The sequence below is a fragment of the Episyrphus balteatus genome, chromosome 1 (assembly GCF_945859705.1).
Source record: "Episyrphus balteatus chromosome 1, idEpiBalt1.1, whole genome shotgun sequence".
NCBI lineage: Eukaryota > Metazoa > Arthropoda > Insecta > Diptera > Syrphidae > Episyrphus > Episyrphus balteatus.
The window spans coordinates 150,865,236-150,884,056 of NC_079134.1; the positions used below are offsets into that span (position 1 = coordinate 150,865,236).

Below are 18,821 nucleotides of genomic sequence, written 5' to 3' on the forward strand. Positions count from 1 at the left end.
CAATCGACAAAATCACGTTGACCATGAACGTTTTATATTATTATATTTTATTCTTGGCAATTGGTTTATTTTTAGTTTATACCACATGTGCTTTATTCACTTGTGTTACCCATCAATAAGTTTGGTGACAATTTGATTAAAGGGTTTTGGTTTTTTTTTTTTTTGTTTGAAAGAGAATGAACGGAAAAAGGAAGTAGGAGGCAAAATAGTTTTTTTTTTTAATAGAAACTTGTGCCAAATTTTCATGTACCTACGTAAGTGAGAAATACAAATGTCTGTTGGTAAATTTTTGTAGTAAAAAAAGCTTTGAAGACATTTCTAGAGAGTACAAATTTGCAGAGAAAAAATATATAAACTTTGCATTGAACTGTTTTCCATTTTTCGAAACTGGAGGAGGTAGGTATTTTAGGGTTTTTAGACCCAGTTCACATTGGCCTTTCTCGGCCGACTTATTTTGAAAGCTATTTGAGTCCAAAGATTTTAAATGAGCTTAAAGTTTCCAGTCGTTTTAGCTATTTTTGTCTCACAATCAAGTGCAAGTGAGATAGCAACACAGAAATGTTAAAATTAATAAGCAGAGTGGGGCCAATGTGAACATGGTCTTAGACGTATTGACCTGTCAAATTTTAATTTTAAATGCAACATGACATGACATATGAAAGTTCCCATCCCAAGGCGGTGTTTACATTGGCCTCACTCGGCTCGTTTTGACATTTCTGTATATCTTTCTCATTTGCACTTCAGCTGTCAAAATGAATCTGCAGTGAGGCCAATATGAACACCGTCTAACGTAATGAAAACGTGCAATCTGTCGGCTGCGTTTTTTATCGTTGTCATGCTTAAGTGTCACAATGGCTTGGAAGAGCATTACAAACAAGTAACATGACAGATCTTTATAAAAGGTCGCGCCTTTTTGTCAATTGCTTGAGACGTCTGTGTCTTTGTCCCCAGCTGTTAAATTCTTGTCAAGTGACGGCATCAAAGCTAGATTGCGACTTGCAAACAACTAGGTTTAATCCGTGTTTAAGCAAATATTAACAAACGTCAAAATCTCTACTTTGAAGAAAGTGTCACTTTTTGACAAGGAACATTTTTTGTCTGTCAGTTTTCTATACAAAATAATGAATGTCACTTTTGACAATGACAGAATAAGAAATTTCTCGATTAAAGAAAATATAAGTGTGACAATTTGCTTGGTAAAATCTTTCCATCCATAAGGATCAACGACTCATTTTGACATTTCTGTATTCCTTTCTCATTTGCACTTTAAGAAAAATAGGTAGCCTAAAGAGGCAGGTAATTTTAAACTCATTTAAAATCTTTGAACTCACACAGCTCTCAAAATGAGCCTGCAGAGTGAGGCAATTGTGATCACCGTCAAACGCAACGAAAACGTGCAATCTGTCAGCTTCGTTTTTTATCGCTGTCATGCTTAAGTGTCACGATGGTTTGGAAGAGCATTACAAACAAGTAACATGACTGATCTTTATAAAAGGTCGCGCCAGCGAACGATAAGTAGCCGCAACGTGGCTGTCAATTGTTTAAGACGTCTGTGTCTTTGTCATTAGCTGTTATATTCTTGTCAAGTGACGGCATCAAAGCTAGATTTTGGTGGTCACAATTTGCACCAACTAATTTTGACCCGTTCCTTAGTAAGTATCGTTAAAATCTCTACTCTCAAGAAAATGTCAGTTTTTGACAAGCAACTTTGTATCTGTCAGTTTTCTATACAAAATAATGGTTGTCAATTTTGACATTGACAGAATATGAAATTTCTCGATTAAAGAAAATGGTGTGACAATTTGCTTGGTAAATTCATTCTATTAATAAGGATCAACGACATTCTTGGTAAAAAATCATTTGATTTATTTTTAATGATTGAAGTGTGGTTGAAACTATTAATTAATTTATAAAACTTAAAATGTATATTCTCATCCCAATAAAGAAATTGGTCGTTAAAATAACCAATAACTAAGATAATATTCATAAAGCTCAACACCATTTAAAACATGATGAAAAGTTGTTGGGGTATAATTTATTATTCAAGATGCATGTGGGAGTTACACGTGTTCATATATCTAATAAGGCACCCAATAAAATAACCGCAAATTGTATGATTTGATGTAACAATGCTAATTAATTGGTGTTTGAATTTATATATCTACAACACGAATGTAAGATAGTAGTATTCAACAACTTTTCTAAAACAAGAAAAACCCATAGTTACTTTGATGAAATATAGGTACATATCATTATAAATGCATGTGAAAGTTTTTCCCCTTAATCAAAATGAAAATTGAAATGCATTATAATCTTGTTGCATGTTACATTTGTACAGTACAGACAGAGTTCACAAAGTGTCACGTCGGTCGTCGAGAGAAATGAATGACGTATAATCAGAGATATATTTCTGCAATTTGAAACTCCCAAAGTGCACTTAAAGTGTGGGTTTGTTGTAATGTATAATGTAGGTAAGTGGGTTGTTGAGAAAGTGTAGTCAAACCACAAGTAACAACTTATACAAGTCATTGGCATATATGTGCGTTTAAGATATACGTTACATTACCTTCTGTCATTGCATTGAATGTCTTAACCTTAATGGCTTAGCCAGTTGATTAATAAATAAAATGTATTGTTATTTACTTAAAACAACAATTTTCATCTCATTTGGATTGTTGGTTCAGTTGATGTAATATTCATAAGAAGTAAAGGGCAACACTGAAAATTCACGTAAGTACGTGCTGTTAGAGTTTAAATATGTTATAAGTAGGTTGACCGTGTGAATGCTTTTTGATACAACTCACATAATGATTAAATGTCAAGATATGTACTTAAGAAGCTATGTTTAAAATTAATATATTGTAAATAATTTTTCTCTGAATGCATTCATTAAAAAATGAGTGATGTTTTTAAGTTGAATTTCTATTAATGTCGTTTTTCATTGGATGTTTGATGATTGAATAATATAGATAATTTTTGAACCTACAATTTGTAAGCTTTTATTGCCGCCAAATTTGATGTTTTTCAATGAAATTACAAATGATTTTTGAAATCGTATCATAATCCAATGGTGTTTTCGTTTGGTAAGAAATCAATTTATTTTTTGATTTAAATCTGTCAAAAAAATGTTGTTATTTAATTGTAGTTGAACAGATCAAAAATTGTTTTTTGACAGATTTAGATCAAAAAATAAATTGATTTTTTTTACCAAACAATAACACCACAAGAGTGGATAGCAATTTTTTTGAAATGGAAATCAATTTTAAAGCATAGACCTTTTAAGTCTTAAGACCCAACTATTATAATAGACTTAATCAAGCTAATGCCAGCTTAAGAAAACGAACCAACACTACAGCTTTATAAGTCACTAACTATAATAGACGTTTTTTCGTTAACTTTCGAAAAACTAACCAAGAGTCATTGAAATGATTCGAGCTTATATGTAGATAAATGTCAAATGTGAAACGCATTTCAACTTTACTCAGGTTTACATGTTGTTGTCTCTTAAGGACATATTATTCACTCCGGATTTATTTTGGATTAAAGTGAATTTTAAATCCAATCACTTAAATCTGAATTTCATACATCCAAGGATTAAATTTTTTGTTCATAATTATTATTCACTCATAAATAATTATGTGATTATTCAATAAATTTTGTATAATTTGCATTTATCTTTTCAAAATGCTTGCCAAAACAACTGAACACTGTGAAAATTAATTTTACATCTGGATTTATAAAGTTAAACAGAACTCCAGAGAGTAGTTTAAATTTATTTGGATTTAACGAGATTGGATTTAAAAAATTGGATTTTAGATTGGATTTAAGTAGTGAAATATTATGGATTTGGATTTATTTTTGAAATTTGACATTTCTTTACATCCAAGTGTATTATTTTTAAACAAGTGAATAATATGGCCGTTATTAATGAATTTCTGTCACTACTCTTCAATTTTGCTCGTGACTTTAAACAGCAAAAATAAATATAATTTTTAGTAAAAAAAAAAAAATTTGTTTTAAATTATATCTTATTGAATTCGAAGTGGCATTTTCATTTGAATTTTTTTAAAAAGCCCAACTATAAAAAGCATGAGCTTGCATGGGCTTATGTCAAGATGGCATGTGAGGCGAGTAAGCGTTAACATACACCCAAAAAAAAATCGCTTGTAGAAATTGACCCTACAACCAAATGTTGTCAATTTGATCACGAAATTGTAAAAATTACAGCACCTATTGTGAATTTTACAATTTTGCGATCGAATTTACAACCATGTAGTAACTTTAACGGTTTTGTGATCAAATTGACAACATTTTGTTGTCGAGTCAATTTCATTGTGATTATTTTTTTGGGTTACATTAGAGTGAAGAGCAAGAAATCGATTTTTCAAAATTAATTCGAGGGAACCCCATTAAATGTTCAGCCTTTGCAGATAAGTCTAAATGGACACTCAAAGTATCAAAAATCTTTTTTTTCACTGTTTTGCGAAGAAAATTAGCTCTAGCTCCCAAACAGATGGGGTCATTGTCATTTTTTATATATTAAATTAAAGGTAGTGTTTTTACACATAATTCAGATGCTAAATTTTTTTAGTCTTACTTAAAAAAAAAAACTATATTGTGTTCAATTTTAAATTTCAGTGCTGACCTCAAAAAAGCGCTGAGGTGCAAACTCTGTTAACAATGAAACTTTCTATGTTATAGGTTGATGTAAGTTAGTTGATCGAAATGCTTCTGGATTGGCTATAATGCGCACATGCGTGGTTTGTTTAACTTTCGTTTAGAATAAACCATGTGCTCTGAACCGCAGGGCTTGTAAATTTTTACTTGCGATATAGGTACTATATATCAAGTTATGCATTCGTACAAAAAAAAAGTTGAGATAGCATTTTTCCATGACATTACGATGGTAGAAGATGCCAAAAAAGTGGGTCCCGGAAGTCCGTCTGTCTGTCCGTCTGTCAGTCTGTCAGTCTGTCCGTCTGTCTGTCTGTAAACGAAGCTACAGCCTAAACGGATGAACCGATTGATGTCAAACTTGGTATGTGGGGTTTTTGGAATTAATTTTTTTGGACCAAAAATAACGGTACTTGTCATATACCGATTTTAGTAAAATTGAAATTGGTCAAAAACGGCTCCAACGATTTTGTTTAAAAAATTCAAATGTTAGTTTAAAGACAAGGTTTATCTTCTAATAAAAAATTTTTTTTGAAATTCATTATTAACGGTACCTGCCATAGAACCGTTTTTTTTTTCAAATCCGATTATCTCCGAAAGTGCTTATTCGATTTCAACGAAACTTTTTGTAAAGAAGCATTTATATGAAAGTATAAGCCAAAAATAAAATTTCGAAAAAAATTATTTTTGGATTTTTAAAAAAAATTTGAAAAATCAAATTTTCGAAAACGGGACATTGAATTTTTTTTGAAATTTTGTTTTTAGATGTTGATTAGTGATTTCTACAAAATGGCGTACCAATTTTATTTTAAAACTTTTTTTCCAAAAAACTATTTATAAGAAATTAGTTTTTCAAAAAACGGCTCTAACGATTTTGAAATTTTTTTTCTAAAAATGCATGTTAATATATCAATCAAAACTGCATACTTGTTTTGGAGGGCAATTTGATTTCAGATTTTATTTTATTTTTTTAAAAAACTAATTTTATTTTATTTTTTTTTTGTACCCATATAGTAGGTACCTACATTTTCCAAATTTCTATATAAAAAGTCTTAAAAAATTAAGCAACTTGAACTCTAAGAGCAAGTTCATGCGACCCAGTCGTGCATTTTATTTTTTTTTTTCAGAAAGGTATGATAACAATATGGATTCAGGAGAATGGCAGTATTAATAAACTTAATAAAAAGTTTTAAAAAAAAAAAATATTTTAATTTATTTTAATTTAGAAAAACTATTTAAATTAACAAGGAAATTAAAACACCTATGAAAATTTTTAGTATTCAACATTATTTAAACATTGCATAAAAACGAAATTTGTAAAAAATTTGCTGAGCCGTTTTTGAGAAATCTAGAAAAAAAAAATGCTATAAACGTAATAAGGTAGTAAAAAAAAACGGATTTCCTTTTCGATTTCATTAGGCGTTTTTCAGAACAGAGTATGAACTGTCAATTCTTTTTTACCTCTAAACATTCAGAGCTTCAAATTTGTGTTTCTTTTTTGTTCTGAACGTTTTCTGAGCTTGTTCAGAGCGCGATCGATGGACTCAGAATAAAATAATAATGGCGCAAGAAAGTAGTAGGTGGTCTAGTTTTATATTTTAATTTAAGTTTTAAATCTTATTTCTTGTTAATGTAGAACAAAATGACAAGTAAATAGACAAATGTTCAGGTGTGTTTTTAAAATAATTCTGAGCGCTCAGAACAAGCTGTTTTCAGAGGCTGTTCAGAGTTTCTTCAGAGTTAAAAAAGAAAAACGCCTATTTGTGATTCAAGAATATATTTTTTTATAATATCCTGGAATGCAAAATATTACTTGGGATAATTTTTAGTATACTTAATTTTTGCAAAACTAGTATAAAATCCAAGAATTTCACTTTGATACAGCGCGAGTAAGAGGTAGGTATGGATACAAATCTGAAAAAATTAGAGGATTTTGTTTTATTTTTTTTTTGGAAACGACTGAGTGGATGTCTTTATTAACTTTGTGTTAAGGACCACTCAAGTATACATAACCTAATCAACAAAAATCCATTGCCTTAAAAAAAAAGCAATTAATGACTGTTAATTTCTCTTTAATTCTCTTTAAACCCACAGAACAATCATAGAATCAGTTGTTTGAAATTACAATAAAACCAAATAAAGTCCATAATAGGTATAATTTTTCCATTATCTACTAAATATTTTTTTTATGTTTAACAAAAGATTGATAAACAAAAAAACACCTCAACAGATAGCTTTCCATAATATTTGTACGCTTAGAAAATTCTACGAATGCAATATAACTGGTCTTTAACCCTGTGTAACACATCTATGTCGTGTAGTTGTAATTTATAATTATTATTGAAGCACGATTTTACTTTTCAATTAAAATTTTAATAACAACTTTATGTCATTTCGGTATATTCTTCCTAATGATAGGGAAGTGTATACTGTATGTAAAATCCGTATGTAGTCAATTTATTACAGGTTTAGTAATAAAGTCATATCATCGTAATTCTATTTATTGCTTATAACAAAGAGCAAAATTCATACTTTAGCTACTATGCAATTTCTAGATCATACAAAATAATAACAATGGCTCACTACTTTATTATTGTTTCCGTTTCCCTATAAAAGGCACACACCCCAATGTCAGAAGGTCATCAGCACTGGTTTTTACTTTTTTTTTTCAATTTATATACATATTTGAAACTAGGTTTGATATTTTTTTTTTTTTTTTTTTGCTTCAAGGTTTTGTTGCATGGTTGCCACTGTTTGGATTGGCAGTTTTAAGTTTTTTATTTCTATGACTTTTTTCTGGACATGGTGTCTAAATATGTGTAGAAAATTATGCATTATAGAAATATGCATTTGCATTGTAAACCCTAAAATGATGGCAGTGTAGAAAAAAGTTACGTATACGCCATAGTGAACATGATTTTTTAAAATTCTGTCTATGAGATTATTTACATTAAATTCAGCTATGGGCTAGACAGGTCGATGAATATTTTGTATAAATATGGTTATAATTTGTTCATTCTAACCCTTTTAACAACCTTAGTGGCAACTCTGTTATTAACTAACTTCTTCTATAACAACAACAAAAAATATTATTGCACGACAAATTTTTTTTTGTATCGAAAAAAAACTAGTAATATTGTGGCAATTTACACTGATTGTCAATTCCATTTTATAAACAAATTGGAAAGAAATGAAAAAAAATAAATAAATAAATTACAATATACGATGAGCTTTGTTGTCAAGTATACGTAAATGGACGCGCCCGCCAATTATAGTTCTAGCTATATGCCGAATGTAAACAAAAAAATAATGAATATGAAAAAAAATATATGATAAACTACTACAAATTAAAATCTGCAATTGAAGTACGTACTCGTATACACAACTTGTCATTACGTTGATAGAAAATGAAAATGAATTGCATTATTACGGCAAACAAAAAAAAAAAAAGTAATAATTTAACTTCAATTTCTCAATTTATTAAACAAAAAATATGAATTACCTTACCTACCTTTTTGATGTTTCATAAACTTTGTTGCTATATTCAACGGAATGCATGCAATGATTGATGCTTAAAGTAATTTAGTATAAGGGTAATTCCATGAAAAAGTGGACACGAATTTTGAACAAATTATGCAGTCTTTTTTACTTTTTTTGTTAGCAAATTACTATTTACAAACGTCAACTCTTTATGCAAGTTGCAAGAAAAGATTCTTTGTTGTATTCCCTTATGGATAGACATAAAATTCAGGGAGTTTAATAATCTTAAAGCATTTTTATAGCATAGGCTTGGAAACAACAGAAGAATTTCACATGAAAATGACGGAAAAACAAGCAAACTGAAAATATGATGAGTCTAATAGTGACAATAACAATATCCCCTCGTGAGTGCTAAAATAAGTTAACATTTAAGCAAGCTTCGTTACACACTATTCGATTAAAAAAAAACTTGAGTGAAAATGCATCTTTTCTTTACTTTTGGAACCACAAATCGCAGGTAACATGAGTTACCAAAATAATGTAACGTGAGTTACCTAAATATTTAAAAATTTTTCCTCGAAATATTGAAAAAATGTTTGGTTTTGTCACTCATATTAAAAGCTTGTAATTTTGTATGTATGGAATCTTCATTGAAAACAAATTAAGATTCTTAATTTCACATAAAAACTTCATACTGTCGGACTCTAAAAATTCGTGTCCGATTTTTGTAACGTGAGTTACCATCAAACTTTTATTTTTCCCAAGCAAATGTTAAAAATAAAGACAATTTTTTCAGTTAATTATGAAAGTAATAGTTATGCTCCATTCATGGATAGTAATTTCGTATCAATTTACATTAAAATTGAAAAAAAAAATTATTTATGTGTTGGAAATTTTTGTGAATGTAACGTGAGTTACCATGGAATTGCCCATAACTAGTTATACTATTGGTATACACTGGTGGACAAAATTACATGAAAACTTGAAAGAAAAGTTAATTGTTTTTTTTTTTTCAATTTAACTGCAGTTTTTGGATAAAGTTTTATATTTTGGTTTTCAAATGTTTTAAGTATCTATAGGTTTTATTCCAAACGAATTTCAATTTTGAAACAAGTAAAATAGCATAGTATAGCACTTAGTAGATATTTCTATACCATGGTTCAAATTCAAATTATTTCAAAAAGTGTTTTTGGGACACAATTTTCAGATTTAGTTTTTTCAAGCCATAAAATTTAAGGAAATATTAGAATTGATCCAAAAATTGCAGTCAAAATGAACGACGAGCCCATATGTAGAACCAATCGTTTACCAATTCATCTCTTTATGTCTTTAAAGCTTTACAGAAGCAACGTGGCACCTGTAAGGCTTTATCGAAGCAAAATTAATAGTCGGGCTGTAAAGCATTTATGTTTTTTTTTTTACATTGATGAGGCTTGAGTCTGGTTTCCGAAAGTCTAGAAAACATGTGTTTGTTGTGTTAGTTTCCCTGCTTTTATCTTTTATTTCTATTTTATTCGTCTTTTAAACAAAAATGGCTATATACTTTAAGACTGTAACTAAACTAGTGTCTAATATGCAACGTTTCCATTTACCCTAAATCCGAGATTTAGCGAAGTAAATTTAGAATAAATCTCGAGATATATTCTAAATCTACTTCGCTAAATCACGGATTTGGGTTCACCTCTCCTAAATCCAAGATTTTCAGTTTTCACCTACTTTCAATCCGAGATTTAGAATAAATCTCGAGATTTATTTTAAATCTACTTAACTAAATCTCGGATTTAGGGCAGGTGGAAACATAGTATAAGGATAATACCAGGTGAAATTGTTATTCATAGTTAAAATTGTCTATGAATAAAACTGACAATTTTGCTTGTATAAAATTTTCCGCATGCTGCTGTAAGGGGTAATAGAAGTGTATTGTTCATTGAAAAAATGACAAATGAAACTATACTTTTTGAGGAAATTTGACAGATACATATCGTTTGCAGAAAGCCAAATTGTTCTAACTCCAAAGAATTTGTTAATTTTACTTTCTGCAGGCGATATGTAACTAATATGTGTAGCGGGGTATCTATTCAGTCACCAAAAATTTGTTTAAGAGACATTTAAAATAAAGTGCACGACTGCCCTACTAACAATTTTGCTTCTATAATGCTTTACAGAAACAACAATTGCATATGTTAAGCTTTATAGAACCAAAATTGTTTGTTGGGTGGGGCGCACTTACTTGCTCTTATGGTAAAAGTAGCTCTTATATTGAAGCTTTTTATGAAAAAAAAAAAGGAAAATTATATGTAATTTTATTTTATTAAAGCATTTCTGATTAAGTAAAAAAAATACATAATAATTGTTTTTATAAGTAATGAAAAACCGTTTTTAATATTTACCCGCAATCTTCAGAATGACCCAGAATCTTGAATAGACTCATAAGTAAATTATTTTTTAAAGTACAATAAATTCAAATTATTCTTATATTAGCAGTTTTTTATAATTCCACTTGATCCATAAAGATCATTAATTAACACGTATTACAACAACTACATGAGATCTTGCTTTTCATCAGCAAGAGATCAGATGAAAAGCAAGATCTCATGTAGTTGTTGTAATACGTGTTCATTAGGGCCAGTTGTACAAATATTTGATCCGTGGATCAGCAACTTTTATCTTCTGAATTCAGTGGTAGAATTGATTTTTAGCACTGGTTCTAGGTCCATATAGGTTGAAATAGCTAAATCCATTTTTGAACCAAAGTTGATCCACTGCTAATCCGCCGAAATCGGCGAGTTAAATTCCTGATCCGAGGCTGGCCCTAAGGGCCAGTTGTACAAACGTGGTTCATCCTCGGATCAACGTTTGAACTCGGTTCAACTCATTTGCAGTGTTGTACAATCGAGGTTCAGGTGTTAACCCACTGCTGAACCACGATCAGAAGTTACCCACCGATATTGGTGGGTTAACAGTGGTTCAGCCATGGATCAGGTGATTTTTAAGGGAAAAAGTGTTGCTTTCTCACTTTAATCCGAATTTTTTGACAGTTCAGCTAAAAGCTGGTGGAAATTAATATGGTTTTCCTAAATGATTGGGGTGTTTTTTTTTATTTGTTTTGGATGTGTTTGTGATGCTAAATAATAAATAAAATAATAACACAGCTTTTATCACATTTATTTGTATTTTTTAATACTTTATTAATTTTCATATATGAATACACAATTTTCTCCAAAAAAGAAAAAAAACATAACAAGAAACAAATAAAACAACCACCCAAGAATCCTCCTCGTCCTGATCAGAAACTTGATGAAGGTCCGGCCACCATTAGAAGTGGCAAAAAACTATTTTCACTAAAATAATGGTTTATTTTTGTGTATTTTCTTCCAAATCACAATTAATAGATGGACGATACATTTTTACGAACTTTGTGCTTTATAAAATAACAACAACTGACAGTGACATTAGGTATATATATATACTAAAATTTTCTTGTATATAAACCTGAACTGGGGTTCAGCTGACTCTCACTTGATCCACAACTGTACAACCCACTCAAAGTTGAACTTGGTTCAAGAGTTAACTCGAGTTCAGCTGATCCGTGAGTGAACCCTCAATTTGTACAACTGACCCAATTGCATGATCTATATGGATCAAGTGGGATAATAAACGGCTATTAATAGAAATTGAACAAGTTGAACAAAATAATTTAAATAACTGAATATTGCATGCATCATCCGTTAATTAACTTTGCGACCATTCACAGTTCGCAAGTTATTCTTTTACCCTTACATATAATTACTCTCGTCAAACTGAAATCATGGCAGAAAGAATATAATTGATCCATTAAACAATGAAAAATTAATAAGCAAAAGAAATAATTCAAACAAAAAAATCATATTTGAATTCCAACGTTCATAATTAATATCGAATGTGTTTTCACCCTTAATTTATCTCTCTACCGCATATGCTGCCATCTCTTGTCTGACACTAGTAACCACAATGTTCTTTCTCTTGGAAATTTATCTAGCTGTCACTTTGACATTTTCATTATTTTCCAGTTGTTAAACAAGTTTCTAGTTTCTTTGAATTCTTGTTTCATTTCGTCCAAAAGAATTCTCGGGAAAGAATTCTTCCATAATCCCGGCTCTTATCTTCTACTTGTTTTTTTTTTATTATTTATTTATTCTTAATTTTACTCTTTCACAACTACTTTTTACACTCAAACAAAATGGCTTTTCACAGAATTCTCCTTGTTACATCGCAATGTCAGTGTGGACCACAACAACATCTGGCATAGAGACCGCCCTTGGAGCACTTGGAACTCCAACTATAAATGGAAAATCATCAAGTTTACAACAATTAAATGGCACAGCATTAATTTTGCCAGCCACATCTCAAAATAATCAAAATATACAATCGGCAGCTGCCAGCTTACATCAACATCAATTTACTGCAAATAACATTGCCTCCGTTCAGTCACAGATTTCGATATTAGCCAATTGGAAGAGGAACAGTCAGTCGCAATCGGAACAACAACTCTATCAGCAACAACAACAATATAATAATAAGGTAAATGCAAATTTATTTAACAAAATGTCTTAAAAAATGTTTGGATAATAATTCTTTTCTTTTTTGTATTTGCTGGCGGCAATTTATACCTTTTCTTCAAACGAGTGCCTCCTTCTTAATCTTCTATAGATACATGAAATACACTTTAGAATGAGCTTGTGTTTACTTTCAAGTTTTCATGTAGATTTTTTAATTAATTTTTTTAATTTCGAGTGCACAAAGGTGGCCCTGAGGTAAGACTCGCGAGGTTTAATGTTGTTGCTTTTTTTAACATCATTTCGTAGATGACTATGAAGTATGACGCGCATTTTATGCTATTACATTGAGAATCTAGCTTTATTCTAAATATGTAGACAGTATACGGGTACATTGAGTGAAATACTCTTTTTTTTTGTCAATAAATTGAAACTTGTTATCAGTAGTTAGTTCAGATTCTTGTTATCGTCACCCTAAATTGTTATTGTCATCTAAATTGTTTGAATTTAAATTACTTTTTTATGCATGAAAAAAGTTGCAAAAGGCATTAAATTAACTGGTAAAACTGCAATCTTAGATTCACTTTTTAGAATTTTTCCATTGAATTGACAAAGTTCATTTAGAATTAAAAAAAGAAAATAAAACAAAAAACGAGCATTCACAAATAAATGTATTGATAAACTTAATAGTCTATTGAATAGACCCTTTTGAATGGAACAAATTCGTTCAAGAGTTTTTATTGCTGATTATGATTCCTTGGCATAAAAGAATACTCCAGCCAAAAGTGCTACTAAATCCATTGGTGCATTTCTGAGAAAACCGCAGCACTGGTCGGTTTTCAGTTTTTTTTTGATTTAACTCGAAAACCAAGCCTAACTTTGAAATGGTTCAAAGACACTTTTCATAGCAAATTAAATTTTCTGTCAAGTTAAGATGGTTAAAAAATTTTTAAAAATTATTTTTGACTAAAATTCTAACCTAAAATCAAAGAAAAAAAGTTAAAAAATTGACGATTTTATTTTTTTTTTACAAAATCAAGGGGCATTTCGTGCATATAGCCGGTACGTCCAAACTTTGTACAAATGAAATAAAATAGAGGTAAAATCCTTTGATAATATGCAATTTTTAGTTTATTTTGTCAAGAAACTACTTAAATGTACCTATTCAAAAATGAGCACTTTTTCTATATTTTTAACTTTTTTAGTTAAAAGCAAGTTTTTAAAACTCGATAAAATCGTATTAATTGGTAACTTTTACACATTTAAAGTAAACATACTTCAAGGGATTGATTCAATATAAACTAAATTATGACAAACAAAAAAATTTGTTTGCATCCTTATGGCCTTGTGTGCAATTTTTATAAATATGGATCGAATGGATGGACGGAGAGCCATTAGCTTTGGTCTATTGCATAGAAGAACATTTAATACCAACTCTTTTACTATTTTCAATGGCCTGAAAAACAATTCTTGTAAAATCAGCGACCAACGAAAAGTTTCTCTTGAAAAATGAAAAAAATACTCAAATGAGTTTTAAACCAAATAGCCCCTAGGCAAATTAGTAAATCAAATTGCATCTTTCGCGGGACAAATTTTTTTCATGGAACGTGTTTGGGTGGATGTCCTTATCGTAAAAGTGAATTTTTTGGGATGATAGGACATCGGGAACAGCCGCCATCTTGGAAAAGAGGTCGGAGTCGTTTTTATTTCATAACTCCATTTTTACTCATTCAAACCAAAAATGTCCAATGACAAACTTATTCACAATAAAATTATCTAAAAAAATGAAATACAAATGAATTCCGTGAGTTAGTTAAATTCTATTTTATAGTCGGTCAAAGTCCTGGTTCTTCTCGCAAGATTAGGACAATATGACATTTTTTCAAATATCTATAAGAACTTTTGATTTTTTTGGGATTTTCGTCAAGAATGAATTATAGCACTTTTAATTATCTATAAAATGAGCCCTTTATTGTTTTTGTAACCAGTAACCATCACATTGTAGAAGCAACCAAACGTTGAAATCATGATATACAATTTTTTAACTGAGAATATTTGGGATTTCAATAATTCAAATAAACAAACAAAAAAATAAACACAATAGGCTCGAAAACATAACCGCTTACACAGCTCATATCTTGAGTTATACTTATCGCTTCGCTGAGATTGAGGTGCACTTTTTTTTCTTTGATTTTAGGTTAGAATTTTAGTCAAAAATAATTTTTAAAATTTTTTAACCATCTTAACTTGACAGAAAATTTAATTTGCTATGAAAAGTGTCTTTGAACCATTTCAAAGTTAGGCTTGGTTTTCGAGTTAAATCAAAAAAACTGAAAACCGACCAGTGTTGCGGTTTTCTCAGAAATGCACCAATGGATTTAGTAGCACTTTTGGCTGGAGTATTCTTTTATGCCAAGGAATCATAATCAGCAATAAAAACTCTTGAACGAATTTGTTCTAATTTGCTCTGGAGCTCCGGTCTATTAAATAGACTATAAGGGAAATGTTAAGTTCTGTTTAACATGTCTCTGTTAATTCAATCTCCAAATTTATTATTTTTTTCATCAGATCCTTAACTTATCAAACAGGATAAAAAAAAACTGAGTTGATTATAATTCAAACCTACCTACTTTACGTGTCTTATTCAAATCCATGACGGCATTTATTATTAAAATTTCTTTTTTGCATTGCAGTCAATGATAGTGAATTTTTAAATTAGAACAGCGGGAGATGTTACACTACTATTTGAAGTATTACAAATTTTAGGCAATACCCAGTAAAGTATTGATAGTTCAAACAAAGAAAACATTTCTTTTTAAATTCGAAGGCGAGGACTAAGCTTCTGCCCACGGCCCACAGCTTTATATAACTTTTTGCTGGTAATATATATTATATAAATAGGTCTTTAATTTGTGTAAAAGTTTCTTCTCATTTTAAAGCTGGTTGTTAAGAATCCGAATTAAATTGTTAAGTTTGTATTATGAGCGAAAGACAAAATGTATTCCCACATGGGTTAAGGAGATCTACTTTGGTTGTGTCACTCAAAACACTTTTATTATTTTCTCTTCCTATAAATCTTCTTTTTAAATAAGTTCTTCGTTAATTAATTTCATAATACCTTAACCCTCTGTAGGCAAACCCACACCTCTTTTTTTTGTGACGTGATAGGCACACGGGTGCGAATTTGGTTTCTACTTTTTCATATCGCTAGAACATAGAGAATACGGATATGAAATTTATGTAAAATTTTCCGAGGAATTCAAATAGTTTATTCACAATTCCAAAAAAATATATTGTCACCATTATAAAGAGACGTTTTTGCATCCACTTTTTTTTTAAATTGTTATTTTTACTTGCGATATAGGTACTATATATCAAGTTATGCATTCGTACAAAAAAAAACAATTTTCTACAGTTTTTTATGGGTTTCCACAATTTCTGTAAACTTTGTATTTTTTTTTTGTTTTTTTTTTGTTTTTTTTTTTTTTTTTGAAATATACCAGCACCTTTTTTTCACGCACTAAAGGGTCTAAATCATATTGATGTCTTTTTATTGCATGGCCCATTTCACCACATTAATCCTCTTTACATGCTGAAACTACTTCTTTGTGTGTTTTTTTTTTTTTTGGCTTTGCTGAGATACAGATCTCAATTGCATTTCATCATTAGCATATGAAAAAATGTCCTTGCATGATTTTCATTTTTCAGAAACTGGGTTCTAAGGCTTTCGACTTTCACATTACCGAGATATCTTTTCACCATTTTCAAACATAACTCCTACAGTGTTGATAAAGTAAAAATCATTTCTTACCTTCGATGATGTGTAAAATATAATTAAATATGCCAATTGGCATGTGGACTCGACAGCATTTGTTTATTAATTTCAAAATTTTGCTCTCTGAAGCATGCATTTCTGCAACCGCCTTCCGTTCTATAAGATTACATACGCCAGTGGTTGATAAATGATCTTATTACCAGGGATTGTCTATATATGTATATGTATAATGTATATAGGGGAAGTGGGGGCAAGACCGCCCCTTTAGTGTTTAACCGTCTTAAAAACCAATAAAAAACATCTTTTAATTAAAATAAAGTGTTTATTCATTAACTTCAATGTTTTTTGTAGGAAATCTCATCATTAAAAAAATTTAAAAATACTGAACAAAAGATAATACGTTTTGAAAAAACATCTAACAAAAAACCGTTTTGCCCCCACATGAGGGCAAGACCGCCTAATCAACTTCTGTTGATAATAAAACCGTTTCTATCTTAAAATTTGGAATCTTTTTGCAATAATCATAAACGTATGCTATATTTTCATCGGTTCCCAACTTTTATTACAAAAAAAAGAAAAAGTTAAGATTTTTAAATATTTCATTTAAAAAAGTACAAATTTCTTTTCACACAAAACATGACGATTTGATGAAAAATCACAAAATTTACTATAACTTTTCGAGATTTCAACCAAACTTGCTCATACTTTCATACATAATCGATCTTACCAGAAGCAATTTATTTTATATTAAAAGTCCTGCCAATTTAATATTTTTTCATACAACATAGTACAAAACCCGTCTTGCCCCCATACGCGCTTGCCCTCACTTCCCCTATATATATGTATTTTGAATTCATAGCTCAAAAAAGGCGTATTTAATAAAAAATGTTTAACGAGAAAAATATTCCACATACGCCACAGTGACCATTTTAATTTATTCATTCAAAAATAAATTCAAAACATTTCTGGCAACCCTATTTCGTGAAAAGCTTTTTTAAGCTTTTGCTATCTGTAGTAAACTAAAGCTTTCAATTACGTATCGCTATTGTATGAAAATGAAAAATCATTCAAAAACAAAACTTCCTGAGAAATTTCGTATTTTCGCAAATCTCAACGGTTGCGGCTTGCCGGGCACTAAATTGTGTTTGTAAACACCCAAGCGATATGCCACCAACAGAGTGTATCTAGTTCTAGTCTATATAGCCGGTCATCACTTCTGTTTGTCGTGTCTTCTTGTCCACCCAAAAGCTTATTTTATAAAAATAACCCACAACGAAAAGAATAATAAAAAAAAAAACTTTCCGCTTGTCATATGGTCACATAAAAATGTTTGCTCTTTATTTTTCTTTTCTTTCCACTCGTGGAATACTTTACCTGGTTCTCGTGTTGATTGATGGCTGACTCTTTAGCTCTTTAACGAACATTCGACTTCCCCATACCCGTATAGGGTATTATAATGCAGGTTTTTACTTTTCTTAGAAAAGAAGTCATAACTAATTAAATCCAGAAATGGGAAATCGTTGTCGCCAGTGAACTTGAAAAAAAAATACAAAAACAAATGCAAAACAAAAAATTCAATACTTAGTGCTTATGTTCTCATGGGGAAAACTCTACAAAGAAATAAAAATATTTCAATTTCAATTCCGCGAGGTGCTGCCGCCGAGAGCTTCTCAGACTGCCACCCTTGCAGTGTGTGTTGAATACTAACCACGGCGCGCTATTATCTTGAGAATCGGAAAAAAAAAACTATTTAATTATTTTTAATTTTTTTTTTTTCATTTTCATATACATATTCCTCTATTGTTTTGGTTGTTGTTGTTCAATAGCTCTACCCTCTGCGTGCAATCTGCTCGTGAATGTTTAATTAAAAACACAAAATATTGTGCACAAAACGTTGAGCCCCCTCAGTTCTTTCCCATGCGATCTTTGAGTTGAGTGATTTGAACCAAATTGTGTTGTACCCCACAACCATCTTCGGAAAATGAGATTTTCCCAACACCCAATGTGCATGAAGACTATAATCACCGCACCAACCACACAACCCTTACCTAGACTTTCTGGGAATAATCTCGAGTGATCTCAAGAGATAAATTAATTTATTTAACTATATAATTTGGTGGAAAAAGAAAAATAATAAAAAAAAAATTTATTTGAAATAATTATATATATATTTTTGTGTACGTTAATGCTGAATTTGCCTACAAAAATGTATTCGAGTCTCAGTTGTTCGCGATCGAATTTGAGTTGTAACACACGATCGGAGACTACGCCCTTAAATAGCCCATCAGTGCATAATAGTAATTTGTCGCACGATTATAATTTCTGTGATTGCTGTCGGCCAAGTCCGTTGCGTTTTA

At 30.4% G+C, this 18,821-nt stretch overlaps 1 protein-coding gene across 1 annotated transcript in view; it reads left to right on the forward strand.

Annotated features, from left to right (window-relative positions):
- The window catches only part of LOC129905900 (calcium release-activated calcium channel protein 1), a 67,250-nt gene that overhangs the window by 40,089 nt on the left and 8,340 nt on the right, over positions 1-18,821 (forward strand). Inside the window, exon 2 of the mRNA XM_055981524.1 lies at positions 12,388-12,714. Within this exon, the coding sequence (XP_055837499.1) occupies positions 12,409-12,714 (306 nt within the window). The 5' untranslated portion in view covers positions 12,388-12,408. The remainder of the gene's footprint in view (positions 1-12,387; positions 12,715-18,821) is intronic.